This window comes from Colletotrichum navitas (genome assembly GCF_030913465.1).
Source record: "Colletotrichum navitas strain CBS 125086 chromosome Unknown LY79scaffold_10, whole genome shotgun sequence".
In the NCBI taxonomy this organism is placed as follows: domain Eukaryota; kingdom Fungi; phylum Ascomycota; class Sordariomycetes; order Glomerellales; family Glomerellaceae; genus Colletotrichum; species Colletotrichum navitas.
The window spans coordinates 280,969-306,325 of record NW_026850556.1 but is presented as its reverse complement, the minus strand read 5'-3'; the positions used below and the strand labels follow the sequence as shown (position 1 = coordinate 306,325).

The 25,357-nt window shown below is 54.9% G+C and overlaps 8 protein-coding genes across 8 annotated transcripts; 3 read left to right on the top strand and 5 right to left on the bottom strand.

Moving 5' to 3' along the window:
* Positions 1-2,950: 2,950 nt before the first annotated feature.
* Positions 2,951-3,603, bottom strand: LY79DRAFT_33851 (uncharacterized protein). The gene is made up of 3 exons (XM_060552552.1): positions 3,417-3,603; positions 3,254-3,327; positions 2,951-3,131 (listed from the first exon to the last, which is right to left on the bottom strand). The coding sequence occupies exons 1-3, from the start codon at positions 3,507-3,509 to the stop codon at positions 3,032-3,034; spliced, it is 267 nt and encodes an 88-aa protein (XP_060417698.1). The 5' UTR covers positions 3,510-3,603; the 3' UTR covers positions 2,951-3,031.
* Positions 3,604-6,806: 3,203 nt separating this feature from the next.
* LY79DRAFT_542962 (uncharacterized protein) lies at positions 6,807-7,477 on the bottom strand (the record flags this gene model as incomplete). The annotated part of the gene is made up of 1 exon (XM_060557023.1): positions 6,807-7,477. A coding segment is annotated over exon 1 (269 nt), but the record flags the coding sequence as incomplete, so codon positions are not given.
* Positions 7,478-8,729: 1,252 nt separating this feature from the next.
* LY79DRAFT_33699 (uncharacterized protein) lies at positions 8,730-10,054 on the top strand. The gene is made up of 4 exons (XM_060552545.1): positions 8,730-9,058; positions 9,112-9,397; positions 9,448-9,632; positions 9,685-10,054. The coding sequence occupies exons 1-4, from the start codon at positions 8,978-8,980 to the stop codon at positions 9,868-9,870; spliced, it is 738 nt and encodes a 245-aa protein (XP_060417696.1). The 5' UTR covers positions 8,730-8,977; the 3' UTR covers positions 9,871-10,054.
* A 664-nt stretch (positions 10,055-10,718) lies between these two features.
* LY79DRAFT_33631 (uncharacterized protein) lies at positions 10,719-11,998 on the top strand. Its single transcript, XM_060552538.1, has one exon. It carries the CDS (start codon positions 10,934-10,936, stop codon positions 11,864-11,866), a length of 933 nt encoding a protein of 310 aa, XP_060417695.1. The 5' UTR covers positions 10,719-10,933; the 3' UTR covers positions 11,867-11,998.
* Positions 11,999-12,853: 855 nt separating this feature from the next.
* On the bottom strand, positions 12,854-13,738 carry LY79DRAFT_542957 (uncharacterized protein; the record flags this gene model as incomplete). The annotated part of the gene is made up of 1 exon (XM_060557022.1): positions 12,854-13,738. A coding segment is annotated over exon 1 (659 nt), but the record flags the coding sequence as incomplete, so codon positions are not given.
* LY79DRAFT_542947 (phosphatidylinositol-specific phospholipase C) lies at positions 13,720-17,416 on the bottom strand. Its single transcript, XM_060557021.1, has 5 exons — positions 17,154-17,416; positions 17,015-17,054; positions 16,193-16,837; positions 14,656-16,133; positions 13,720-14,152 (listed from the first exon to the last, which is right to left on the bottom strand). The coding sequence occupies exons 2-5, from the start codon at positions 17,024-17,026 to the stop codon at positions 13,981-13,983; spliced, it is 2,307 nt and encodes a 768-aa protein (XP_060417693.1). The 5' UTR covers positions 17,027-17,054; positions 17,154-17,416; the 3' UTR covers positions 13,720-13,980.
* Positions 17,417-19,197: 1,781 nt separating this feature from the next.
* LY79DRAFT_667019 (uncharacterized protein) lies at positions 19,198-19,558 on the top strand (the record flags this gene model as incomplete). The annotated part of the gene is made up of 2 exons (XM_060563309.1): positions 19,198-19,286; positions 19,357-19,558. The coding sequence occupies 2 exons, from the start codon at positions 19,198-19,200 to the stop codon at positions 19,556-19,558; spliced, it is 291 nt and encodes a 96-aa protein (XP_060417692.1).
* A 1,536-nt stretch (positions 19,559-21,094) lies between these two features.
* Positions 21,095-21,980, bottom strand: LY79DRAFT_33608 (uncharacterized protein). Its single transcript, XM_060552533.1, has one exon. The coding sequence runs from the start codon at positions 21,825-21,827 to the stop codon at positions 21,192-21,194; it is 636 nt and encodes a 211-aa protein (XP_060417691.1). The 5' UTR covers positions 21,828-21,980; the 3' UTR covers positions 21,095-21,191.
* Positions 21,981-25,357: the final 3,377 nt, after the last annotated feature.

Genomic DNA, 25,357 nt, shown 5'->3' with positions numbered 1-25,357 from the left:
ATTTCTGACGGGCCGAGTTAGGCATCTCGATGAGACTTGAAACATAATGTTGATTACTAGAGCCTCGCTTGCAGCATCTAGCACCAAGCCAGACAGGGCTGAAGGGACCACGACTCTCCAAAAGAAAGGTGGCATGAGTGAGCAAATGGACGCCACGACTCAAGGGGCCGACCCCGATGCCGGGAACTTTGCGTTCGCAAGTGTACCTACTGCGTCGATGCTTTTCCCAGGTCGCGGAAATCATATCCATCGCACACGTCCCCAACAGTACGAGCATTAAGGTTTGGCATTGCTTCCGAGAAGCAGGTAAACCGAGGTGGTAATCACGCTCGACGTATGTATAGTAGAGCACAACCTCCATCTCAGAAAAAAAAAATAAGCATGCTAACAAGAACGAACCACCATGTCCATTAACAAGGTGGCTGTCACAGTGCGGTCGGGGTTTCGGCCATGACTTTTGCTTGTGTGTCGAGACTTTTTTGTTGTTGCTTGACTTGCGCATCACACGATGGACTTGGAATTGGCAGGCGGCCGGGCCCCGTTTCCATCTCCAGAGATCGAACGAACATGATCGAACGAACATGTCTCAACTCGGAAGTTGGCCAAATTCCCCGGTGAGAAGGCTAGGTTCTTGGCAGAGGATGGGATGTTCCGAAGGGGGGCAATGCACCCGTTTGCCATTGATGAATGCTTGCTTGCTCCCGAGTCCGAGGCTGGGAGGGAAGCAAGAAACACACGGTCAAGAAAGCAAGAAAGCAAGCAAGCAAGCAAGCAAGCACTCTAGGCCAGCAAGGGGGCTTCAACACCGGGCTGCAGATGGAAGGTGTCATGGCCGCAGAAGTTGTCAAATCTCATATTCTGCGCATGTCAGCGTCAATCACACTTTCCTCCCCCTCCCCCCCCTTTCTTTCCTTTCTTTTCCCATCTGTTTTCTTTGCCTCCCTCGTCGCCATTTCTTCTGTCAGGCCCCCAAACAACCTACGTCGTCCACATCCCTCCGAAACCAACGGTGAACAAGCCAAGCCTTGCGCCTTTCACGCCCCGGTGTATCCGCCGCTACCTAGGTTAACGTAGTAAGCTATGCCGCTCTTCCCCCTCCGCTCAATCCGACCTTCATCAACGACATCGTTCGGTCCCCCCCCCCCCCCCCCCCTTTCCACGTCTGCTGCGACCGAGCGCGGACGCTTGCCGGACCGACTCCCTTGGTCAGCATGCCGTGCCTGACAACGAGATCTGAGCTACCACTCGGGTGACAAAAATATGGCCGGTTGCCGTATGGTAGTCCCTTTGGCGTCCCCTTCGTCTCGCTACTCGCTACAGATCCCTGGACTGCCCGTGTCATTAGTGACAGGTCGCATGTCTTACTCCTCTTTGCGGCGCGAGACAAGAAAGCCTACACAGCCCTCGTCTTGCGTTCAGTAACCACCGGCATGCGTCCCGCGACGCAGCCTATTGCCCTCCCATTCAGCACTAACGACTTACTCAACCTTGAGCGCTGCCCTGACTGCCGTGCCATTGAAGGATGACTCGGCCAGCCATCTATCTGGCCATCTGGAACCTGAGCTGGCCTGCGCAAGAACCCTGCATCTCAGCTGGGATGCTTTCAGCTGGCCTGACCTTCTCCCTCCCTTTCTCGCTCTGGGTGGGCGTTTCCTCGATAGTGGAGCGTTGCAGGACGTCGACTCGCTCATGCACCACCCTGCAGACCGTTTGGTGTAACGAGCCAGGCCTAGCTCCGAGCTCCAGCTACAGGTAGGTGACAGTGGACCCGTGGAACCGGGACCGATTGGGCTGACGGGGGGTGGTGACCTCGCTCGCGACGCCCGGGCAAACAACTCGCTGCTTCTCGCCGCGATACCGACGTCACCCCCTAGTTGCAGGACTCGGTCCGTCGTCGCTTTGTAGATAGATGCATACTCATAATACTCGGCAATCACCGGGACCCGTGGCGTGCTATGGCTATGGAACGACAAGGATGGCTGGGATAACTTGTCGCTATTCAACGAAGCGGGCTGTAGTACCGACAACTCGCAACCTTGTGCTAATCCTGGACATTCGAACGAAGACAGCTGAACGCCAGGCTTTTTTTCTTTCTTTCTATCCCAACGCCATCTCGTTTGAGATGGCGAGACTCGGGTCGAGTCTACCACCAATACCACACTCTCAACCCTGCGATGCCTACCCAATGTTTGCTTTTCTGCACATCCTTTCTTTCCCCTTGTTCATCGCGACGCCACCTCGATCTTGACCGATATACACTTAGGGGGGCTACCTCCACCATGCAGCTGCAGCCTGCATTGCAGCCAGCTCGTCGCAGACGCAATCACCGATGCGGACTCGAACTCTACCAATCGACACATTTCGGGGCTTATCTCCGAGCAGAGCACCTCCCGCATTCCTCCCGACAGGGTCGCGATCGTGCACACCCATGCGATATGCTGCAGCCACTATGCCGGGTACTGATAGGCCTGCCTCCACGCCGGTCAGTGGGTGGTTACAGATCAAGAGGGGGGGGGGCATCCTACCTACCTACGTTGTAGTGCTGGTAGTACTACCGCACATATGTATCCTCCGCACGCTCGGCGACGACCATCGGCTTCCAAAGGGTCGAACAAGATGGCAACGACTTTGGGGATGGGTAGAGAGATTCTTCTTTTTTGTGCATACGTCTCTATACTGCAAACGAAGAGTAAGCATCTCCAGATGGCTGTCATTACAATCCCTAACTCCACCACCCACCCCCCTCCGAAGCTTCAAGTCCCAGGCGCCGGTTGTGGTATGCCATGCCGATTTCTGTTCGTCGTCCCGCCCGTTGTTACCCTACAATTGCGCAAACCGATCTAAAAATCGGACAGACATGGCTCGTTAACATTACAGGGCCAGTACCCAGATTGGCCCACCCAGTCGTTTTGATCTGCCCCTTTTTACTCGTTCCCTCACAAAGGAAAAATAATAAAATATGATGAAAATGACATTCTCTTACTCGAGCAGACCCCATCCGGTGTCATGCCCGCGCACAACCCCTCATCCACTAGCTTTCGTGTGTCGCCGTTCGCCGTCGTCCCAGGGTATCGTTAATGTTTTGAGGGTTGCCAGTCATCGCGTCGCAGTCGGACCAACAAGACTCCTGACTAGGGGGATTATCGTCTGTTGAAGAGTCAGCCACACTGCCACATGGCCATGAGGCGTGGGAAGAAGTCCAAGAAACTCACAAGAACTGGTCTAGCCACAGGGGGTGCCGCAGTAACCGCACTCTTTTCCGGGTAGTACCCACACTTCTTTACCTGAGGCATGGCACGTAGGGCATCGAATACCCGGGAGGAGATGCTGCGACAAGTGTCAGTTTTAGTTTTTTAGTTTTTGTTCCCAGGGGGGCGGGCAGTGTGGATGTGGAGTGCAGTCAGTCATGGGCTCACCTGTTTGGAACCGCTCTTGGACGACGACGACGAGGGCTTCTGCTGAGTTCGGGAAGCGGCCTTGTCGACCTGATATTGCGTTGAGCAGACCATGATGGCGGAATTGTAGAAGTGAAGATGGTAGACTGAGTGGTCCCTAAGATGCAGTTGACGAAATGTGTAGGTGTGGTTGGTAGAGTTACGGGAGCTGCTCAGGTTGAAGACTTGTGAGCGTGGTGGTTGAAGCGAGGCTTTTGGACTCTTGGTGATGTGCGATGATGGTGATCCAGACGAGGCAGAAGCTCAAGGAGGCGCCCGTGGTCTCTTATACTTTGCTGTTGTTTCCTTTGAACTTGCACGAGGACAAAGCACTGTGCTAGCTGGGCTGGAAAGTCTGGCAAGGACCGGGTAGGCAAGGCAAGGCGAGGGAGAAGAGGTCAAGCGGGAGCGGATGTTCCAAGTCCCTGCTCTGGTTACTAGTGCAAGAAGAAAACATAGCAGTGGCATCTGATAATAATCAATCGGCGAGCAAGCGGCGGAAGACCAGCAGCAGAAGCACAGCGAGCAAAAGAAACGAAAAGGAAGGAAGAAAAAAAAAGGACCCAGGCCGGCAGGTCGGTACAGTGCAGATGGCGCATATCACATTCTGGGGCGGTATCACACTAGCAAGACACCCCCCCCCCCCCGCCGGGGAGGCGTATGAGTGGGATCTGAGGGCACTTACTGTTAGGTAGAGCAAGTACATCGGCCTGCCTCGCAAGGATGGACGATTAGGTGGGACGTACCCTGTGCGACTCTCCGTCAGAGTGTGGGTTGGGCCAGGCCCGGGTGATGGCTGAAGAATTGTTGTTCATCGGGAACCGGCGTGTGTGTGTGTGTGTGTGTGTGTGTATATGCAAAAGAGAGAGGGGGAAAGGGGGGCGTAGGTGTATTGGTACATGCATCTGTCTGTGTCTTTCTCTTTTCTTTCTGGCTGGACGGTTTCTCGATTTTGGCAGGCGTTTCCTGGCTCTTTTGGGGAGGAGCTCGGGGGGTGGGAGAGTTTGTGGGAGTGAGACTGGGCGCGCCTCTACCTCGTTGTCGGATTATTGTTTTTTTTTTCTTCGTTTTTTTCCCCCCATCATTTTCGTTGCTGGACGAGGTGAGACAGAGTCGAACCAGATCAGCAAGCCCCCGAGTCTGAGGGCGGCACACGGCGAAGGGGGCCCGGCTTGTTGAGGCACGTTGCAACTTCTCGCGGCTGGCGGCGGCGCTTCCGGGAGGAAGGGTTGAGTCTGCTCGATTCCTTCTTTGTAGGAACGGGGGTACACACAACATAGGCAAAGCAACGCGCAAGCAGTGGAAAGCAAGGTGAGCCAGCGCTATGATGCTCGTCTGTTTACATACCACCTACCTCCACGAAGTACCGCATTCGACCGGTCAGTCAGTCCCCCTTCCAGCGCACGCCCATCACCCATGCAACTCTCCCCTTCTCCAACCCGATCCCCAAGGCCCCCGGTTCACCCATTGGCCCCTCCTCCCCTGGTAGGCAGTCGATCGAAAGACTACTGCAGCAAGGGTCAGCCTGCCAGGGGGGGGCGAGTACTAGAAGGAGAACCCGGGCGAGTGGATCAAAGAGCTCTGTTCGATCTGCCCCGGGATTCGTTCGGGGGATTTGCTTCTGGGTCATGCGACTTTACGATGTACAGCAAGCCGTGGGTGATGATTGCTCTCGACTAGGCGGCGTGAAGCATCGCGAAGTCTTCTCTTCCCACCCCATATATTTGCTAGGTATCGACCTGTACAGGCGTAGCCAACGGAGGCTCAGCATCGCAGACCGGCTACCGAGGCCGCTACGAGGCAAGGATGCCTGCCTGCCTACCTACTTACATGCTCGGACGAATACATGGTACATGTACGGATACGTCTCGCCGACACAGCCAACGAACCCTGCAGAACCGGTGTAGCCCGTGCCGGAATCGACGTGCGAGGCTCAAACGATGCCGTCACCCCCAAATGTCTGTATGTCCTTCTTCTGCTGTTTCTTCTTCTTGTTGTTCTTCTTCTTCGTCTTCTTCTGCACTTTTGCTTTTCGCGGCGTGCGAGGCCTCTGAAGACGAGGTCAGAAGGCCCGCTCCACCCCCAACAATTCAGCTCCCGCGGTTTCATGACGAATCGTTGACGGCGAGAGCGCGGGACTTGGCAAAATCCGAGCCTGAAGATTGGACTCGGCAGGTAGACGAGTCGTTGCTTTTCTTGCCTATTCCTGGGTACCGTGCGTCAGTCGTCGCATTCGCGCCCATCACGATGCGAGCAAGGTCGGCGGTAGCCAACGCACGTCGTCGGTAGTGGTGTTGATCACTGCACGTAAACCACGATGGGACCAGGGGTCGTTTGTCCGAGCCCGGGGACTTGCGCGAAGCGGGAAGGGGGGAGAGAGACCCAATAGCAGGCGACAAATGGCGCTATCGAGTAGAGACGGCAATGGGGGGAGCGGAACGAACAAGAGTGTGGCCTAGAACGGCGTGAGACACTCAAGTTCTGCGTGTGACAGGTCGGGGATTAGAATTAATATCAAACTCTGTTTGGATTGCCAGGGTCAGGAGATCCTTCCTTCCCTCCCTCCCTCCCTCCCCTGGTAGTGGCCGATCGTCGTCACCGTCACCGTCGCCTTCACTGTCGTCGTTTGCCTTGTATTGGGTCAATGCTAAATTCGGCCCACCTGGTACCTACCTAGCTGCACGTGGGTACTCGTCGGAAAGGGGTCTGGCCCGTGATGGTGAGCCCCAGCTGAAGTTCTCTGGAATTGGTTGTATCATTCTTTTCTTATGAGCAGCCGCACGAGCTCTGACACTGACGGGATATAGGGTTTGCGACGAGCAGAAATAACGAGGCTAACGAGTGCGACCCCGGCCGGGTCAAGAATCGGATGGTCCTATTGGCCACATGAGGGCGGAAGACCTTTCCGGGAGGAGGAGGGAGGAAAGGGGGGAGTTTATGTGTATGGCGGCTGGCGCTGATGTGCTCTCACTCACCGTGGTTTGGGGGCCCGGTGACCATCCCGATTGGTGGCTTTATCTAATGACCTGAGCATCCGTAGAATTCTCGACTCCCTCCTAGTAAACTCTGTATGACGATTAATTATTCTAGTTTACTTCCATTCGTACTTGCCCACGACTCGTAGTTTTGAGAGAAGGAGAGGGAGAGAAAATACGAGGTCAAGCCACAGTTGCATTCGCGCTCACACCAACACACACACCTCTTTTTGTAAGGGGAGGGGGAGGGGGAGGGGGAGGGGGAGGAAGCGTCATATTCTGATTGAGCCCTGCCTGCATCCCGATAAGCATCTTGTAACCGGGCTTCGATTGTTGGGTGGCCTATCGGATGCATGGGTGGGCTGGGTGGCGCGCATCTCTGCTCCTACCCAACCACCCTGGTTTGATCGATGCGTTCCATTTGAATTCTGTCACTTGTCGGAAAAATACCGCGTGTTCCGTCATGCTGTGTAATACAGATACATTTCCTCTTGCCCCTCCGCCCCCTTCCGGCTCGCAAAGCTACTTCAAGCCCGTCAAGCCAGGCGACCGGAAGCTGAACGTCTGAACGTCGGCTCAGCCCGGCATTCCTCCGAATGCCCTCACTCCCTTGCCTTGCCTTGCCTTGTACCGTGTCGTACCGTAACTGTACTGTACAGGGGCGTTCCTTGCGCCCCATCCGTCATCAAAGCCTACGCCGCGACTATCATCACAAAACGGCCAGGCAGGCCGGCAAGTAGGTAGACAAGAGCCAGGCGGCCTTGGTCGGGAGGGTCGCAAGCAGCTCGGATTTGAGACGAGGATGGCTCGATATACTGGCCCACACGCCCCCATGGCGCTGCTTTCTTCGCATACCCATCGGCTCAACTCTCGCGAGACAACATGCGTGGAAGGAAAAACGAACGAGAGGTGGGGAGAGAGGGGGGAGGGAGCAGCGGCAATGAAGATAACAACCCAAAGCACAGGAGTTGATTCCATGCTTCCTTGGACAGAAGAACTCTTCGAGGTACTCCGTACAGCCAACGGTGTCAAGTCTGGGCAGAGGGGGAAAAGGCAAGCCGCAAGCGAGGTCATGCAGTGTCGTGTTAGTGTAGGGAAGTACCTAGTTTACATAGCACATCCACAGGTACTTCCACATCCACATCTGCATGCACATCTACGCCGACATTCACACTCACACGCTCCTTCTTTCATGCGTCCCTGCTCCTGCATCGCAACGTAAACTACCTACCTAACCTAGGTACTGTACCTCTGCAGGCCCACGCCGGTCAGCTAGGTATGGTGGTGGGTAGGTAGGTAGGTACTACCAGTACCAGTGTACGTACTACCCGTCTACGTAGTACCTACCTGCCTAAGGTAAGAGATGCTGTATTCGGTATTCGGACTGAGGAACGTACCTTCCTTCCCAGGTAGTCAGTCCCTTTGAATGTTCTACGTATTCGTACGGCGACACGTCCTTTCTCACAATGCAAAATGTGAATCCTCCGATTGCAAGATCCAAGGCCTCGGGCAAACATCCACACTAACGCAATCCATTCCTCTGACCCTCGTTCTTGTCTTGTTGCCTTGTTCGAGGACTGCCCATTTCACCACCTTCCCGCACATAGTTTCTTTCCATCTACCCAGCATCCCTTTCCTTGGCCACACACCCTTGGCCTCCTCGTACCAAGCGCGCAAACGTATGATCCTGAAGCTTCCAAGCAAGCTTCACACGCACACTTCTGGCAAGCAGGCGGCCGCCGCTCCCCTCCCTTCCCCGCGCTGCTCTTCCGATTTGTTTTTGTTTTCCAACATTTTGCCAATTAGATTCGTTTTCTTCATAACCCCCTTGGCATGGACCACGCGAGTCCGCCATGCTTCCTTTTCCCAGGCGGGTCCCAGATGGCGTTTGGTTCATCACAAGAAACCCCCACCTGGTGATCCCATTTTGCTTTCTTTTCTTCGTCCCCTGCTCCTCGATTTCCTTGCTCGGAATTACTTCTTCTTTCTTTTTCTCTCCCCCTCTTCCCACCATGAGTACTTAGCGTGCCATTCTGCAACAGTTTGGTCACGCATCGATCGGACAGGCTGATGAGCTCTTTCGGCATGGAGCCCAACGGTGCGCTGGGTGGGGAAGGGGGCCTGGCTGCCCACATCGTGCCTACATTCTCTGAAGCGACATTAGCCACCTTGTACAGGCGGCACGGCTCGACGGCGACGGGCTTCTTTTCGTTGGGCACTTGTCGAGCAAACATCGGTCTGCCTGTTCGTTAACGGCCGAGTGCGTTTGAAGCCGGCAGGGATGCCACCCATCAGCCGCAACACCCGCCCCAGCTTGGACCGACCGACCGGGTTACACCAGGAACCGCCAACGATCCAAGGAAGAAAAGAAGAGGAATTGTTTTCCCTCCAGCGCCAGCTGTACCGGTATGGCTGTCTGACTTTGCTGCCCACGCTACACCCACTACTGCAAAGGGCGGGAGCCTAGCCTCATCCCGGAGTGCTGGTTCGAGGTGGGCGCACCGCCGCCCGCCTGTCCTATATCCGGCTTGACGTTGTGCAGCATCCGCCGTCACCACCTGCCATCTGATGTTGCACACCCGCCCTGTATCTTTTCCTCCACAAGACCAGATCGCTCATGACGAGGTCAGTCGCCGATGGCTGTGTATTGTGAGCCCCCTCCTTGTCCGACCAATACTTGCGAGGCTGATATATATGCCAAGTCGATTCACCATGCGACGTCGCCTTGTTTCTTTTCAACAAGCCTGCTGGCCAGCGTACAATACGACCTCCATACACGGATTCGAATTGTTTGGATCCGGGGGCACCGGTCGAAATTCGACTGCTGTCGTGTGGGTCCTGTTGTGTTGTGCTTCCGAAGCAACGGCGCTGGTCACCCCATCAGGCTGGGGATTGTTGTGCCAGGGCACGAAGCTCATTGTTTGGTCAACGATTTATGTAGTGGCGGCTTGTTCCGCCCCTCGAGGGATCCCGACGGTCATGTCACATGTGTGTGGCCCTTGTCTTGGACGGCAGGCTAGAGGTCCAACAAACCGCAGCGTCGAGTCGTGGCATGGACAAGCTTACCAACAGTCATCGACTGGGTCTGGATCCCAGTTCTCGATCCGTCCGTCACCGAAATCTCAATCGGCTTTTCCCTGTGTCAAGCCCAGGGCGGCATCAGAAATCCGGTGTCTCATATCGCACGGTTTCATATGCCTGCCTGCCTGTCAGGCAGATTGATGTATCGGCTTTTCTGACCAAACTCCATCGCTGTCATTTCTGACTAACGCTAGCAGATCACAAAACTGAGTCTCCAACTGTACCAACGACTGATTGTAGCTACTAATCGATGTTCCAACGCCCTGCGACTTCTAACCAGCGCCTCTTGGCTGGTTCACATAATGCTGCAGGCGCTGGTATGTGTAGGACCATCCAATGACCGGCGACGTGTGCTTCTGAGCGCCCCAATACGCATCTAGTGCGTGCATGTCGAGCATGCAAACTTGTCGAAATGACCTGTCACATAGTACATGAGATGCGCAGATGATCAGGTTTTGCGTCGAAATCCGTCAAAGCCCACTGATGTACTGGCCACACAGCCAATTCCGTTGAGGTCTTCGTCGAGAACACGACTTGTCACATCAGCCACATCGCCTGGTTGCGAAACCATATCGCCCTACCAAGATCCGGTTTCCGCCACGATTGCCCAGTCGTTCAGCTGGCTTTGATTCTGGTTTTTTTCTTTCTTTTTCATATACTCGGATTGTAACTTTTTCAAGAAACGCACGGCCAGCGGACTGCCTATTGACTCACGATGACGAGAGATCTGGCAAGCCACGAGAGGCTCTACTTGGTGGCTGCTTGGTGACTGATCGAATCTCGTTGAACACACATCCGGCCTGTTTGACCACAACCCAAGCTCTCTCCCTTGCAAAGTATTCGGTTATACACACACGTATCACATGTCAAGCCCGCCGGCAAGTCAAAAGTTTCAATGCAGCACATGCAATCATTCTGTTCGCATTCTTGACGGCTCGCCAATGACAATAATGCTATTCTTGCAATAAGGATGCCGGCATACGTATGTAACCACCCATGAAGACGTGACGCCATGTAACCCCAGCTTGGGAGCGGGCTGGTTTCATCAAGCCATAAAAATCAAACGCCAGAATCTTTGTCAATAACTGCGATTATTCCGTGTTCTCGGTCGACCGTTACCCTGCTTGACGCGCAATTCCTGCAAGTCCCATAGGTCGAGGCTACCAGAAGCGAGTCTCAACTTTGCAACTTCAAGTCTCAGCCGGGCCCCGGTTTGAGATTCCATCTGATGATCCGCGATCGATGCCGCCCTCGATCGGTCTCTTGATGACTCCATGTCTAGCACCGGAATCTCGGTTGCCTCCTTGCCACCGACAGGCATACCCGGCTAGTCAACCAAGCTGTTGGAACTGCCGTTTAGCGTTCCGGTTACTGTACCACATGGTCGCACGTACAACCGAGAGACAGAAGCGGGTTGTTGCATCTTGACCGCCTCCAATTCAGATGATCTTTACCGAGAAGGTTGGGTCGAGAGTACTCATCATCTCGATGGCGACTCCGCCAAACGAAAGTTCGAAATGTCAGAAAAAACAGGTGTTTCACCGCCAGGAATTCCCGTCCTTTGTATATGGGGTTTGTGATAACCATCCATTCACAGAGTACCAGATCGTCAGTTCTCATGTGCGAATCAACTGCCGGTGCGGTCTTGTCGGACCGCCCTGGTTCCCGCACCGCAAGGTAACCGCACCTCATTTGTTCCAACCCGCCGCATGTTACCTGTCAACTTTATTTAGTCGGCTTTGTGCGCCTTGGCCCGGAAAGAAGCGTGTGGTTGCGCCTGAGCTGCTACACAGCTTGAACAGGTCATGCGAAGTTGTACTGGCAACCAGCGTGCAATATCTCATAGGGAAAAGCCTGTGTTGGTGGCTGCATATTATCGGAGGACTCTCTTCAATTGGACTAGCCATACCGAAACATCGAATCTCGGTGATAACTGACAAATCGTCTGTTGTCGGTCCGCAACAGGCAGCCCCTATCCCGGCATCGCAAGCCCGCATGATGGCCATATTTTCTTCTTGTTGTCTCATTTACAAGCGGCGTAGAAGCCTATTAGCCAGTCTCGACCCTTGCTTTCTTCTCCGTGGACGTAGCCTGTCCCACAGTCAACGGTCATGCTGGACTTGGAGTACCTATGGCTACACCATCATGCACGCACCCTACTGCAAGCCGTCCTTGGATCGACGAGCCCCCGTCGAGCGTCGTCTGTTCTTTTCGGTGGCATCCTTTACTAATGCCGAACCTGCAACCCGCAACTGGTGCCATCGGGTTAGCTATCGATGCTACCGACTTGCCAATCGTGCATCTCTGCCAAGCTGTAGCAACCGGGCAGGGCTGCAGCACCTTCTGATGAATCTGAAGGCTGCGGGCTCGCAGTAGCGTTGCACATGCGCAGACGATCGGCCAGCAGGCTCAGAATGGAGAGGGATGGTCTGCAAACGCGCCTTTTCGGACGCGATTTGATTATGAACTAGCGTCTTGGCAAAATATTGGGAGCGGCTCGGATTGGACGTGACGTCCGCCCTGCTGTAGCACCAATCGGCCCGCAGCCGACTTGTGACAACGAAAGAGACGGCGACCTGTACGGGCGTCCATCAACTCGGAACGCAAGTCTACAACAGAGGCCCTCAGGTAGAGCACGACAATGACGTTGTGGCCCGGTGGCGGAAGGAGGGAGGCTCCTTTGCTTGACCGCTTCAGATCCCGCGTCCCGGCGTCACACGACAAGAGAAGCATGTCGTGCCCGGATGCAACGCGAAGCCCGGGTGGAATAAGCAACCGTGGACATTCCACAACCTACGGGACGGGCCAGCTACAGCTATGACCTTGATGGCCGCTAAGTGGCCAGCGAAAGAAAGGAGAATGCAACAGACACACACATCATTTCCTCGTCAGCGATATACGCTTCTCTTCATCTCATCCACCTGAGTGAGACCCGCGAGTATCTGTTCGTTTTGGCCGGAGAAAAAAAAGAAAGAAAAGAATGGAGAGAAACTCCCCTCAGAGATTTTTTTCAACTTTTTTTTTCCTTTTTCCTTTTCGAAGATTGGTTGTGACGTGTTGGGATGTTTCGAGACACACGCCTCACACGAAGCCCGGCCAAGAGATTCGATAAAGCATGGACTCTGCTTCGGCGTGGCGGGCAGCCACCCACACCAGACTGAGACCGATCTCAGTGTGGTGATGGGACTAGACGTTGGCTTGGATCGAGAAAAGGAGGAGGGGAGGGGCAGCTGACGAGAAACATACATACACAGAGAGAAAGAGAAAGAGATGTCTTGGAACTTCGGCCCCCAAGCTGGAGAGAGACAAATGGAATGACACAAGGACAGAAAAGGATGGAGACAGTTTGACTCAAGGACGTTTGCTCGCCTCCTTGGCTGTAGTTTCTTTCCACCTATCTATCTAGCTACATAATGCGCGCCCATGGTGTGGCCCCAACCCGTTTGCCTGTTGTTTCTCTCCCCTTGCTGGTCCAAGACCGGACCCCAACAGGTTCCTGTGCATCTGTGTACTGTTCATATCGGGTTTTTTGCTTTCCCTCCCCACGTCTCTCATGCGGCATCTTCACATTGTGTCTTGGACCTCGTCACACCCCTCCCCCCCCCTCCCAAATCCCTCACCCCTTTTCTTTTCTTACCGCCACCGGCCCCCAACGGAAAGATAAAAGTCCCGAGCGACGACCCTTTCCCCCCTCGCTCGCATGACCGATTGTCTCTCCTTTGGGCTGCGACGCCCCTCCCGATCCCGCCGAACCAATGTCCCCTACAATTATATAGAAAAAGATGATGAGAATTGTTAAGGATTACAAGATGGAGACGCCCTCCCTCCCCGTTCCCACCTCCTTGACCGCCGGCCGTTCGCTGAGACGGCAACCAGGGATAAACTCCCCGAGACACGAATCCCATGCCCGTCTCCTTATACCTCTCCTTCCCCCACTCTCCCATCTTCCCCACCGTGCGAGGATGCGAGCTTGATGAAGGGAAATGGAGAAAGAAGCAGTGGGTCGAAGAAAGACCCAGAAACAGAAAATAAAAGCGTAAATATGGGGAGAAGAAAAAAAAAAAGGCGGGGAGGGGGGAAATGAGAGTCAAGTGAAAGGATAGGTATCTCGCGCGCCACAGAAAAAGGAAGTGTTTCCAGGGTTGTATTAAAAAAAAAGGACGAAAAAAAAAAAACCGCCGCTCCATTGAAACGCCTTCACCATGGTATCGGGTTGTCTGCATCTAACCAAAAAAAAAAAAAAAAAAAGGAACAAAAGAAGAAGAAGAAGAAGAGGAGGAAGAAGAATGCGCAAGCCTCAACGGTGGAAAAGAAACCAACAAGAAAACACACGGAGAGAGGGGGAAGAGAGACGAGAAAGAGGAGGAAAAGGGCAAAGAAGCCCATCCTCCAGGTGGTTCATCCTGTCCCAAGCGAAGGTATAGTAGAGCCGCTCATCTCGTCGTGGCTCGTTCAGCTTTCTGTGGTAGTACTGCCATACGAGAAATCCTTCACCGCACCACCTTGTCGATCTTTACGAGCAGCTTACCACCCTCGATTGGACGGTTCTTGGTGTCCATGAGCCTGACGATGCGGAAGCCCTGACGCAGCCGGTCGAGTCGGATGCAGGCCCACGACAGCAGTTGGTCTCCGCCCAGGAGGGGGTCATTTTCAATCTTGAACCTGGAAACGGTAAACGTTAGCCACCAGCTCTAATGTGCTCCGTGCCCGTGTTTTCTGCGGAAATCTCTTCCCGCGGATTTGCAGGTGAACCGTCAACGCCGTTGCGGTGTGCAACGGCCCGGCCTGTCAAGGGCGGCGGCCCGCCTTGGCAGCCGAATGTTGGCGGCTTGTGCGGGATGAAATTGGTGATACTGCATGGAACGACGACGCTCGGTGATTCCTCTTTTGTTACACGACAGCCTCTTTGCACCCAGGGAACGAGCGTGACAGGGTGAAAGCATGCCGTCCTCGAACTGGTCAGGCCATCTGGGAACTGGGAGGTCATTGCTGCCGGGAACCCTTACACCGCCTGTGCTATTCTGCGAGAGTCGGACACACTGTAGGGAAGGGGAGCAGCGGAGCCGCGCATTGCACACGTGTGTTTCGGAGCACACGGCTTGATAAGACGTGCGACCGATATGTGCCAGCGGGGCATGGATGAATCTGAGAGAAGATGCTCTTACCTGAGGAAACTCAACTCTTCCACCACCCTCGAGACCTTGGGAAACTTGAGCCGGGCTCCGTTATCCCACTCAGGGTTGTCTGTCTTCCTCGCCCCCGTCTTGAGCTTGAAGTCATCCTCGTCGGCCGCCTTGCCGTTCACAGCCCCAATCTCGACGTGAAGCTCGCACTTGACAAATGGTCGGAGGTGTTTGGCGCGGCTGATGGTGCTGTCGGAGTCGCTGGTGGCCCGGATGTGTTGGCCGGCGATGATGGTGACGGTAAGCTCTAGGTCACCTTGCGGCGCGGCGTCAACTTCGGTGACGGTGTCCTTGTCGCAGCTTCGGTAGCCGATGGGTTTGAGGACCCATCCGTCCTCATCGGCAAACATGCCCTCGTTGAGCATCATGCTTTCGTCGAGGTACTGCCAGTTGAGGGCGACCATTTGCACGCCCTTTCGCCAGAACAGGCTGGGATCGGGGTTGGAGCTGTCCACGCGCGCGCCATTGGGGAAGGCCCGCATAAAGAAGTTCTTGTTGTGATTGAACATCTCGCGGGCCTTGGTTGCGTGCAGCTCGAGGATCCTACTCTCGCTTATTGAGAAGATGTGGCTTGGCTTCTTGGCCGCCGGCGTCTCGAAACTCTTGAAACGCTCGCTGTGCGTGTAGATGGCCAGGCTGCTGAGTGCCTGGCAAATGGCCACCTTGGTGCTATTTGGCGGCTCATTCCCGCTGTGAACCTTGATGGGAGTGTCCATCTTGGAGGTGCTTGGTGCTTTCGGTAGTTCCCTGTTCCGCTCATCATCAGAGCCCGAGGCGTCCTCATCGTTGGCAAAGATGGGCAACGACGTCGTTGCGCCAAGAGGTATCTCGATCTTGTTAGGCGCCTTCTTCACCTTGACGAGGATCTTGCGCTTCAGCTCCTCGAGTTTCGGAAGACGGAAACGAGGGTCAATGCCCTCCCAGGATTTGTCGATCAGCATCCCTTCCCACTCCTGCTTCATGATCCTGACCATGACCTCCTGCTGCTCCATGTCGGCATGCACCTCGAGGCTGACTATGATAGGCAATTCGTTGGTCTCGAAGGCGGACTCGCGGACAGCCCTGCACACCTCGCGGAAGCCGCACGGGGTAGTCAGCGTCCAGCCGTGGGTTACAATGGGTTCGTCTTTGGGATACGGTAGGCGATTCTTGCTTGCGGATTGGGGACGAAGAGTATTTCCCAGAGATTCCGTGGACTCGGCGGGCCCCAGCAGTGTGCTGCTGTCACGGGGGTCGAGAGAACTGCTGGCGCTGCTCGTGTTTCTGATGTGGCCGTTGCCGTGGCCGTTGCGATCCGAGAAGATATCTTCGACCGTCTCCTTGACGCTCGCCGCCACATTTGGTAGAGAGGAACCGGACAGATTTCTCGAATGGTCAGACCTGGTGCCCCCCTGAGGTGGGATTACGGCGTCTCCGTTCCAAACATCGATCTCGATGCACCGGCATCCCCGGCGGAGAACCTACAATCCCATTAGCGGTCCGGGTTTCCACCAGCTTCCATGAGGGACAACGAGCGTACCGTTTTGTAGGTCTCGGGCGAGCTCTTGGAAACGAGCTGGTTGCCCTCGAGGTACGTGTTGTGGCTGCTACTGATAAAGTAGTTTGTGATGGGGCGGCCCAAGTCTTTGTCCTCGCGCTTGAGAGGACGGACCGCATCCCAACCGTAAAGCCCCCACCACGTCTCGAGAAATTCGCCCAAAGTATATCTCTCTTTCTCTTCGGGTAGAACATCCTCGACATTGGTCTCGCCCTGGGTATTCTCGAGGAATGCAAGCAGCTGTCCGCGGGTCACGAAGGGTTCGCGGGACAACGAGGAGCGGCGCGAGCGTAGTTCGTCAAAGATCTTCTTGAGCCGGTTTCGGATGGTGAGATTGAGCGGGATCTCGTCGGCGGTAGAAGCGACGGAGGTGTCTTTCGGGTCGCAGGTGACGGCAGAGGAAGAGGACGGGTCGGTTGCGCCGTCGACGTCTGTGATGTTGATCATGGGCATCGGCCGAGAGGGTTTGAAGTGGAAACCACCGTGGGTAGGTGCTAGGATTGTGGTGAGGCCAACCATTTTCTTGAGGGTGTTGGAGGAGGTCTTGTTGGACGAAGACCACAGGGGCATCGTTAGGGTCCGTTTCCTCCTGGTCTGGTCGCCATTTGGGGCCTTGCGGCGCCAGAACTGGAACATTTGTTAGGTTTCTGAAGTACGGGCGTTACATGGGAGCGAGATAGCTGAGTGGTGAGAATTGTAGAGGGGAGGCATCGAATGCTGCAGGCCGAAGGAGTTCGGAGCCTTGCATCAAGCATCGTCCCCCTCCTCCCCCTCTCTAAGCACGGGATTCGATGGACGACGTACAGAGAGACACATGTTGAGACGCGTGCACCGACCGAGAAGCCTGCCTCCTGATCTCAGCCTCTGTTCAATACCTTGGTGTGCCGATTGACCAGGTTGGGTGTCTAGTTTGGTCGATTGACGGAGGGAGGGGGTGGCTCACTGGCCGGTAGCCGTAGCCTGGTCTAGTGCTGATCCTAATGCTAAGAGACAGAGGTGCACGGCTTCGCAGCGTCGGGAATAGGGTCATCCGCCCATTGGAAAGAAGGGCATTTGACTACAAAGGAGCGAAGGTGGAAGAAGACGGGATCCAAGGTAGGAAACAGCAGCTAGTTAGCTAGCTGCAAGGGCGACGTGTGGAGGATTGAGGACGAAGACATTCCAAGAGGGCCAGTCAGCAAAAAATGGGTGATTTCATAGAGTGGGAGGCGTAGATATGCATGTCAGCATAGCTGATGACATGGGTGAGTGTCTCAACGGCAAGGAACAGCAAGCTAGGCACCATTCACAGGGCAGTTGGGACAGGGATTCGGACCATCGGGGCAGTGCTGTGCCCTCTCCCATTGGCTGTCCTCATCGAAGGGTACACCCATCGGACGAGGCTGTCCCCGCCAATCTCAGGCCCGGTCTACTGGATACGGATGAATTATTCACTGAATAATCACCCAACCGAGTATGGCAACAAGATGCACGGAAACGGGAACGGGAACGGGAACGGTCTCAACGGCCTCGATCATTTGCATCTGCCTGTCTTGTTTATTTCGTCATTTTTTTCTCTCTCCTTTTGAATGCCTCGGTGCCTGAACCGGCCTGTCCGCCCTCGGCCTCCTCCCTTGACTTTGAGAGTCGATGTTCGGTGACCGGGGGGCGCATGCCGGGTGTCATCTTAGGCATCCGTTGACGGGATGAATGCTTACAGTCAATGCCGTGGATGGGAAACGAACGAATGGGTGGGTGCTGTTTCGGGGGCGGAGTCTGCGTGCCCTGGCTGCCTGTTCTGTCGCCTGCCTCTGGCGGAAGCGAGCTGATTTCAGCCCCCACTGCCTGATTCTGCCCTGTCGTTTCTGGCTGGTCTGGTCTCAGGGAGAGGGGGGGGGGGGGGGGGGGGGGCTCGTCCAGAAGCAATTGGATAACAAACAGCAACATCAACAACATCAACAGCCAGCAAGCGTCGTCTATCCCGTAGGGGATGGCACGCGTGCAGGTGCAAAAGCGCGCATCGGTATATTTGTGCTCTGCCAGCTTGCCCCGCGAGGGCCGTCGCCTTGTCAGCTTGTCCACGATTGCAGGGCAGAATTTTAACCCGTCATCGGTGACACAGTTGATGTCTCGATGGATGGTAAAGGCACATCCGCCAGGCTTGCCCCTCGTTCAATGTCGCGAGGTCTCGAGAGCCGTCATCTGGGCTAAACATAGCATTCCGTCCGGGTAGAGTGGGCATATGACGGGGTGGGAAAACGTCAGTGTTGCTCGCCGCTTCGTATGGGGAGGACGATCCCCATTAAACGGTGATATCATGGTCATGCTAAGGTTGAGGGACTGCTACACTGACCCAGTCCTCCGGACGGCAGTACGAAGGAATGCTACGTTGGTTATCCGCAGGAGGTGGTGAGGGAATGAAGCGAAAATAAAAATTGTGGGAAAGGACGAACAGGACCTGCTACGTTCATTCCATTCCCACTTGGACAAGTCTCCACTAAAAGCGTCTGCCCGTATCCGTCTGCCCGCCGAGTGTCTCTCCCGTGGGTTTCCCAATACTGAACCCCTTCCGTCTTCAGCGCGTGCTGTGTGGGTTTCTGGCTCGGCGGCCCCTTCTGCTGCGCCTCCCGAGTCGCCACAACGGCTCCGAGGTGGGCACCCGGGGGAAGGAAGGGAGGAGCTTGAACACTCGAGCCTGCGGCGCTGCAAGTCGCTTGCGTTCAGCATCAACACCACATCGGTAAACTCCCATCTTTTCTTCAGATCAGTGCTGTACACATATACCTACCCCAACCTCGTTTTGTGTCACAACAGCCGGCTGGCTGTAACCCTCGGACCTTGATTCGAAGTAGCACACCCCACCCCCTGCCGCGCAGCTCGGGACTTGATATCTATATCGCAACCGTGACGTAACCCGGAAATCAGCTTCAAGTCCTCCGCAAAGTCGACCGCCCTCGACAAACATCACAGGACCGCCTTGGACACGCATCTCAGTCAGCTCCGTCGCCATGCCTCAGAGGGATATATCACAGCGAGACAGCGAGGCCGAGGTCAAATCATGGGGGTTTCCCCACGTCTTCACCTGGACCGATGGGCCGTACGTGATATTTGCCTACCACACTCCTCTCGCCCTCAAGCTGCTGCACGAACTGACGCTCAGGACTCAGGAATGCCCACTACCCCCCGCATTCGCACCACGGTCTGACAACCCATCTCATTCTCCGCGGCAGCCTGACCATTACGTACCCCAAGGACGAGACCCCTCAGAAGGTTACCTATGCCGTCGGCGACCGCGTCGGTGTCGATGCCGGTCGCGTACATGAGGTCTGGGTTGGCGACGAGGGCTGCACCTATGTCATTGGAGAGTAGCATAGACGGATGAGTGTATGCTATACGTCTTTGGATGATTCAGTGGACAATGGCAGCTTTCCCGCTGGGCGACTTGGATACCGAGTGGCGGTTTGATTCCGTTCTTCTCTGGTGTGCAATGCCGGCCTTCTTCACTTTGAGCCTGAAGCCCGGCTTGAAATCAAGGCAAATCCTGACCTGGCCAATCCGCCCTCGCGATTGAAATGACGAGGCTGTCCCGGAGAGGCCGCCGACTGTTGGCCGAGTCGAGGAATCATGACTGCCAGCGTTCAACCATGTACAGTACCTCAGGCCCAGCTTTGAGTTATGCGACGTGGCGAAAGTCCTGGAACAGCCATAGACACCCACAAAGCTGTAAACGTGGCCAGGTCGAACTCTGCCCGGAACCAATGCGTGCCCTAAATAGAAGCCTTGTGTGTGTGTGTGTGCTGACTTGGACCTCCGAACGCCCGACCAAAGCTTTGGTCCCCTTTTTTTAAAAAAGGAAAACGGAAGAAGAAAAAAAAGTCTCCATGTACTGACCGGACAAGCCCGTCAGGCCTGCTGACGACAAGAGTTGTCCCGCATTGTCGGCGCGCTTTCGCCTCCTGTCGTTGCTGCTCAACCCAAAAGTTAGGCCGGAACCGCTGCGCCGAAGGGTTAAGAAGAATCTCGCTCAGGTGTATCCGATGCACGCGTTCGGTCACCTTGTGAACAAGCGCATGCTCTTGTGGAACCGCCGCGAAAGGCAGGCCCGGGATTTTGCTTCTTAAACTCGAGTAATCGGCTCTACGGCCGCGTTGAGAGGGACAGCACACAGCTCGCGCAGTTACACAAATGCTTGTCAAGACAAAAACCGCGCTCCGGTCGTGAAAGAAACAGATTTGAAACGAAAAGGAATCCTTCACTTGTGCGGCCTTAACGCCCCAACCCGACTCATCAGGGAGCAATGGCGATCAAAACGTTCCGGAAGGCCCATGGAACGCCGGTTTACCCGAAGTTTTGAGCACGATGCGGTATCGTCTGTTCTGTGCAGTCTGACTCGAAGTCCTCACGGGCCAGTGCGTGTCGCCATGGCTTTGCTTACGGCGGGCACCGTTCATTCTCGGAGTGGCGCTGCCTCCAGATATCCGAGGAGCGGTTGCCAGACAGCCTTGGCTACCAAGAGTTCCCGGTTGACTGTATCATCCAACGTCATCCAAATTCCTTACTATGCTGGGCCGCACAATCCGTGGTGTTTGCGATGGATAGTATCTGTCTGCATGGGCGCAAAAGATCATATCTCTCTCTCTCGCCCCTCGGATAGCGTATGGCCTGCCTGGAGCCTCCAGTGCAGCATGCACATTTCTGCGAATTGCGTTCGCTTGGGCACCGATTACCGTCCGTTTTTTCACCGTCTCATACTTGGCTCTGCGGCGGCTGCCAGCAACTTCTGCGACGCATCGTGTCTGGCTTATTAGAGCTTGGTTTGGACGACGGCCCTAGAGACTCTAGCAGCCTTGAGTCATTTCCTGACCAATCACAGGCCTTGACTCGAGACGGCGTCCATGGGCGTACGCAGTAAGCTTGTCTGCGCAAGAACATTTGGAGCCATTCATGTCGCTCCCTAGAGGATCGTTGTGTACCTGTGCGACCCTAAGAGGGACCGCCTTGATTACGTACTTAATGCCGCTCCGAGATTGAGTGTGAGAAGGTTGTAAGTCATGATCGACACAGCATCGAGAAAAAACATGCGATGAGTCGTAGACAGCCACAGCATTTTCTTGTACCAACAACCGGCGTATGTCGTGCATCGACAAACCGCAAGAATAAAAAAACAGCCCTGGCAAGAGGTAGGAGGGGCGCTGATCAAGCAATCCTGCTCCGACAGCAGCCGTCGACGGCGTAAACACGTTGGGTTGCATGATCGTCGGGCCTTAAAATATGGAGCTCTGTCGCGCACCTGTGCCGAAACCAGGAGATGTCCCGATGATGCTCCGAACAGAAACGGATTCGGTGCTTTGCTTGATCGTCGCTGTGGCTCCGACTCGGCATGATACGACGGACGCTGGCCGACGTCGCGGTGCAGTAACGCGGCATGTTTGAAGAAACACAGTCGGGGTCCATCGACCAAGCTGAGTAAGTGGACGGGGGGTAGTCCGCCCATCCTTGATGATGATAATTTTTGTGCATACATCCTCGTCAAAGATGAGTAGGGCGGCTTCAGCAGGCGAGGATGATGCCGAGAAACGCTGCCAGCGAACACTGCATTCCGTGTGGCCATCGTTCTCGTAGCTTGGTGGGTGTGCATGATCCTTGGGAGTGGCTGTCTGCAACTTCGGCCAAACGAAAACCTCAATAGCGCCAGGCATACTGGCAGCTCATACTAAGTCCGGATGCCCAGCTCTCGGCGGGCGAAACAGCATGGACATCGGGCCATGATCTTAAGGGCGAAAGCGGTAGCTCAGCTCAGTGCGGCACAGTGTCTCTCCTGGACAATGTCTGAGACCAGGCAGAAAAGTTGGAAAGGCTGGAAGAAACGCACGCGTTTTGGTGATCGCAACCGTGCGATACTGCTAGGGGGTTTCCCTGCGAGCGAGACCCGTCACATTTGCTGTCAATCCGGTCGCTTGGATAATAATCCACCCGCTTTGTCAAGCTGTGCGAGTGTGCAGTCCGAGGATGGGAAATGCCGACGATGGCCCGTTGTCTGCGTCCCCAAAGGAAACATCTGCAACCCGCCTGGCAGGTCTTTGAATTGCGAAAACATGACGTTTCCCAAACGTGGCTTGCAGAATGTCCTTCTCCCGCTTGGTGTGGGGGCGACACCAAACCGGATCTTTGGAGTATGAGCGCTGAGTGATGAAAACCCGGGGCCGATGTTCTTTGTATTACCGCTTGTTCGTTCCACCCTTCCATCATAACTTGCACTTGGATGGATAATTAGATGCGGAGGTGGCCTGAGGAAAGGCGGAAGAGCAATTTCACATCCCCCCCTGAACCATGTTCGCCGGGAAAATTGCGCTAATTATGGTGTGAAGGGATTCCCCGTTGCGGCATCAGGGTCAGGATGAGGTTATCTCAGGGCGAGGAGCTAATAGTCAGTACGTGGCACAGCGATCAAATGGTCATTGTCTCAGTCTCTACTAGCGGTACCCAATGACATGCGTGCCACGCTGCTCTCAGGAGTAGTGTGTGTACCGAGGGAGGGAAGAGACCGACAGCTACCACTGTAGCGCGGCGGCCAAACAAGGTGTTTGTGTTTCGATGCTCGACCATTGTCCGAACGGCAGCACCAAAAATTAGATATTTAGTAGCATCATACGTAATATAAGTCTGTCTGATACTGTACACTTAATAGTGTAGATACCGACAACGACAAGGATGAGTGATGAACCAACAACAGGTACTGGTGTGTGGGCGGTCTCGGGTTATTTTGTCTGACGTTAAAAGAGTGGCTGCTGGCGGCCGAAGATCGACGACGGGCATCCCTTTGCATGTACGAACTGCGTCGGGGCCGATGATGGTTGGCTGCTAGCCTGGACCAAGCATGTTGCCTGAGCCTGTTGGTTGGCGGAGTGTGGTACGATTAGTGATGAGGATGCTGGTCTCACCGAGTTCTGAGAGTCAAGTGGCACAATCTGAAACGAGTACCTTGGTTATCTTTTTGTCGTTCGTTCGCGGACAGCATCAGCCTGAGCTGCAGACAAGAAGGAATGCCACTCTGCATGCACTAGCGCTGGTTAAAGAGGCGCGGCGGTTAAGACGGAAGCGCATGGCGGCGGGAGAGACATTTCGGACCGCGGCCGAGACGGGGCTGCACTACACTAGTAGAGCTGGATCAACGCCTGATTTTTCCACGGACACGCAATGGAATGTCAAATGCACTTACTCGGTGGCGCGTTAGTCGAAAGTAAACTAGCGATCCATGCTGGAGGGCAGGCACCTGGACCTTGTCAAAGAGGGAGGTTGGCGCCGCGCAAGCCCGTCTGGAAAAGAGGCCATGAGGGGAGGGGAAGGATGAATGACGGATCCGTCATTTGGCAAGATCTGGTACGGATGTGAACCAAGGCAGGGACAAGGACGCTCGCTAGCTGGCTAGCCAAGACGAACAGGGAGGGATAGGGAGGAGACGAGCTCCAGGTTCAATGGCACCTCGCCAACGTTGAAATGAGGGAAGAGAAGTGACAACAATGAACGGGACAAACAGGAGCACGAGGCAGGCAGGCAGGTTAGCTTAGGTTAGGTTCGGTTGCAACGTGGTGGTTGCTCGCCCCGATCGGTGTAATTAGTGTAGTGTAAACTCAGGTCGGTAAGGTAAGGTACGTACAGAATCTATTTGTTCGTACCTGCCTCACCTCGCCTCGCCTCGCCTCGCCTCAGAACTTTCTCTCAAGGTGGGGCACTCCTGCTCCTTCCCGATCCCGATCCTTGGAGAAAGACTGGAAGCACCAATGTGTCCCTCAATAGGAGGTACGGATAACCTACCTACCTAGGTGCCTTGATTTGGATTTAACTACTCCGTATACCTGCCTCTGCTACCTATAGTACGGGATACCCTGCCTCTAACTTCCATACCTACCTACCTCCTAAACTACCTACCTAGGTACCGGTACCTTGGTGGGTACCTACCTAAGGTACCTACCTATGTACGTACCTACCTACCTCACATACAATACAGTAAGAGCGACGGGGCTTCGCGACGCTCCTACTTCCTACTTACAAGTACTGCCGCCGTCACCATGCGCATCTACCTACCTCTCAACATCCCGTGCCTGTCGATACAAATGGCGCGTGCGTCATATGTATCTTAGAATCAACCTCGACGACGGCTCTCAGTCATTTGACAGACGGACGGCTTGAGCCACGGCCCAAGACGTCCCCCCCCCCATTTCCCCATGCAAGCGGACAGGATCCAAAAGGGAACCTGCTATGGAGTTGGAATACACACACTTCCCCGGCGATACACTACACATGACCGAGTACCTGAAATGCATGGTTCCACAGCTAAGGAAAAGAACCGAGAGTGAAGTCGGGGTCGATCTGGTTCAAGGATTCAGAGCCTTGAGAAGGACTCACCTCACTTCGGCTTTCGTTTACGTCCGTTGGCTATGGCCCCTGCTCCGATCAGCTCCTCCGGCAGAGTGTCGATACTCTCTCTCTCTCCCCCTCCTGCCGCCTCCCTATATCTGAGATGCCCCGCTCTGGCACATCAAAGACATCGAATGGATCACTCTCTGCAGAGTTTGTTGACCAACCGCATCGTGGCTGCATTGCTCGTCCTGGACGTTCCTAATCAAGCTCCACTCGGCAGCCACAAGCTTCGGTCCTGGCGAGCCCGGTCGACCTGTCCGTGTCAGGTCATACCAGGCCAGCAGATAAGTTATCCGGAGGGGCTCCAAGAGGGGCAAAATCCGCGCACAACCAGCTGCATCGGCCGGCCAGAGGACGCAGAAGCCTCTCCGAAGCCAAACCACTTCACGGACCGGTCTAGACAGCCGTGGCTGGCTCCAGACCCCACCAACAGGCTCTGCTGCTCCAGGTCATCATCATCGACCAAGTAGTAGTCGCAGTAGTAGTGCCAGGTAGTGTGAATACAGAGTAGTAACGTATTTCGTAGGTGGTAGTGTAAAGAGCTGCCGGCTGCACAAAAATCAGGAATTATGGACACACTACTGTGAAAGAGGCTGGCGGAGCGTTTCGCCAGGACAATACGACACTACACGTGTAAAGGTACCTACCTGTATCCATTCGTAGGACAAGGGCCGTCTCGAGTGCCTCCCTAGTCTCTGCCAAGGTTCCGATAATCACTCCCGACCAGGCCGCAAAATGGCATCCATC

Coding starts and splice junctions, on each gene's coding strand:
- LY79DRAFT_542947 (XM_060557021.1), bottom strand. Junction 16,134..16,192: donor CGCCCGAGACCTACAAAACG/GTACGCTCGTTG, acceptor ATGGGATTGTAG/GTTCTCCGCCGGGGATGCCG. Junction 14,153..14,655: donor GAAGAGTTGAGTTTCCTCAG/GTAAGAGCATCT, acceptor TACCGTTTCCAG/GTTCAAGATTGAAAATGACC.
- LY79DRAFT_33851 (XM_060552552.1), bottom strand. CDS start 3,509: ATGGTCTGCTCAACGCAATATCAGGTCGACAAGGCCGCTTCCCGAACT. Junction 3,328..3,416: donor CCAAGAGCGGTTCCAAACAG/GTGAGCCCATGA, acceptor CACTTGTCGCAG/CATCTCCTCCCGGGTATTCG. Junction 3,132..3,253: donor TGGGTACTACCCGGAAAAGA/GTGCGGTTACTG, acceptor TAATCCCCCTAG/TCAGGAGTCTTGTTGGTCCG.
- LY79DRAFT_33631 (XM_060552538.1), top strand. CDS start 10,934: ATGATCTTTACCGAGAAGGTTGGGTCGAGAGTACTCATCATCTCGATG.
- LY79DRAFT_33608 (XM_060552533.1), bottom strand. CDS start 21,827: ATGCACACCCACCAAGCTACGAGAACGATGGCCACACGGAATGCAGTG.
- LY79DRAFT_33699 (XM_060552545.1), top strand. CDS start 8,978: ATGTTGCACACCCGCCCTGTATCTTTTCCTCCACAAGACCAGATCGCT. Junction 9,059..9,111: donor GTCGCCGATGGCTGTGTATT/GTGAGCCCCCTC, acceptor ATATATGCCAAG/TCGATTCACCATGCGACGTC. Junction 9,398..9,447: donor TCCCGACGGTCATGTCACAT/GTGTGTGGCCCT, acceptor AACAAACCGCAG/CGTCGAGTCGTGGCATGGAC.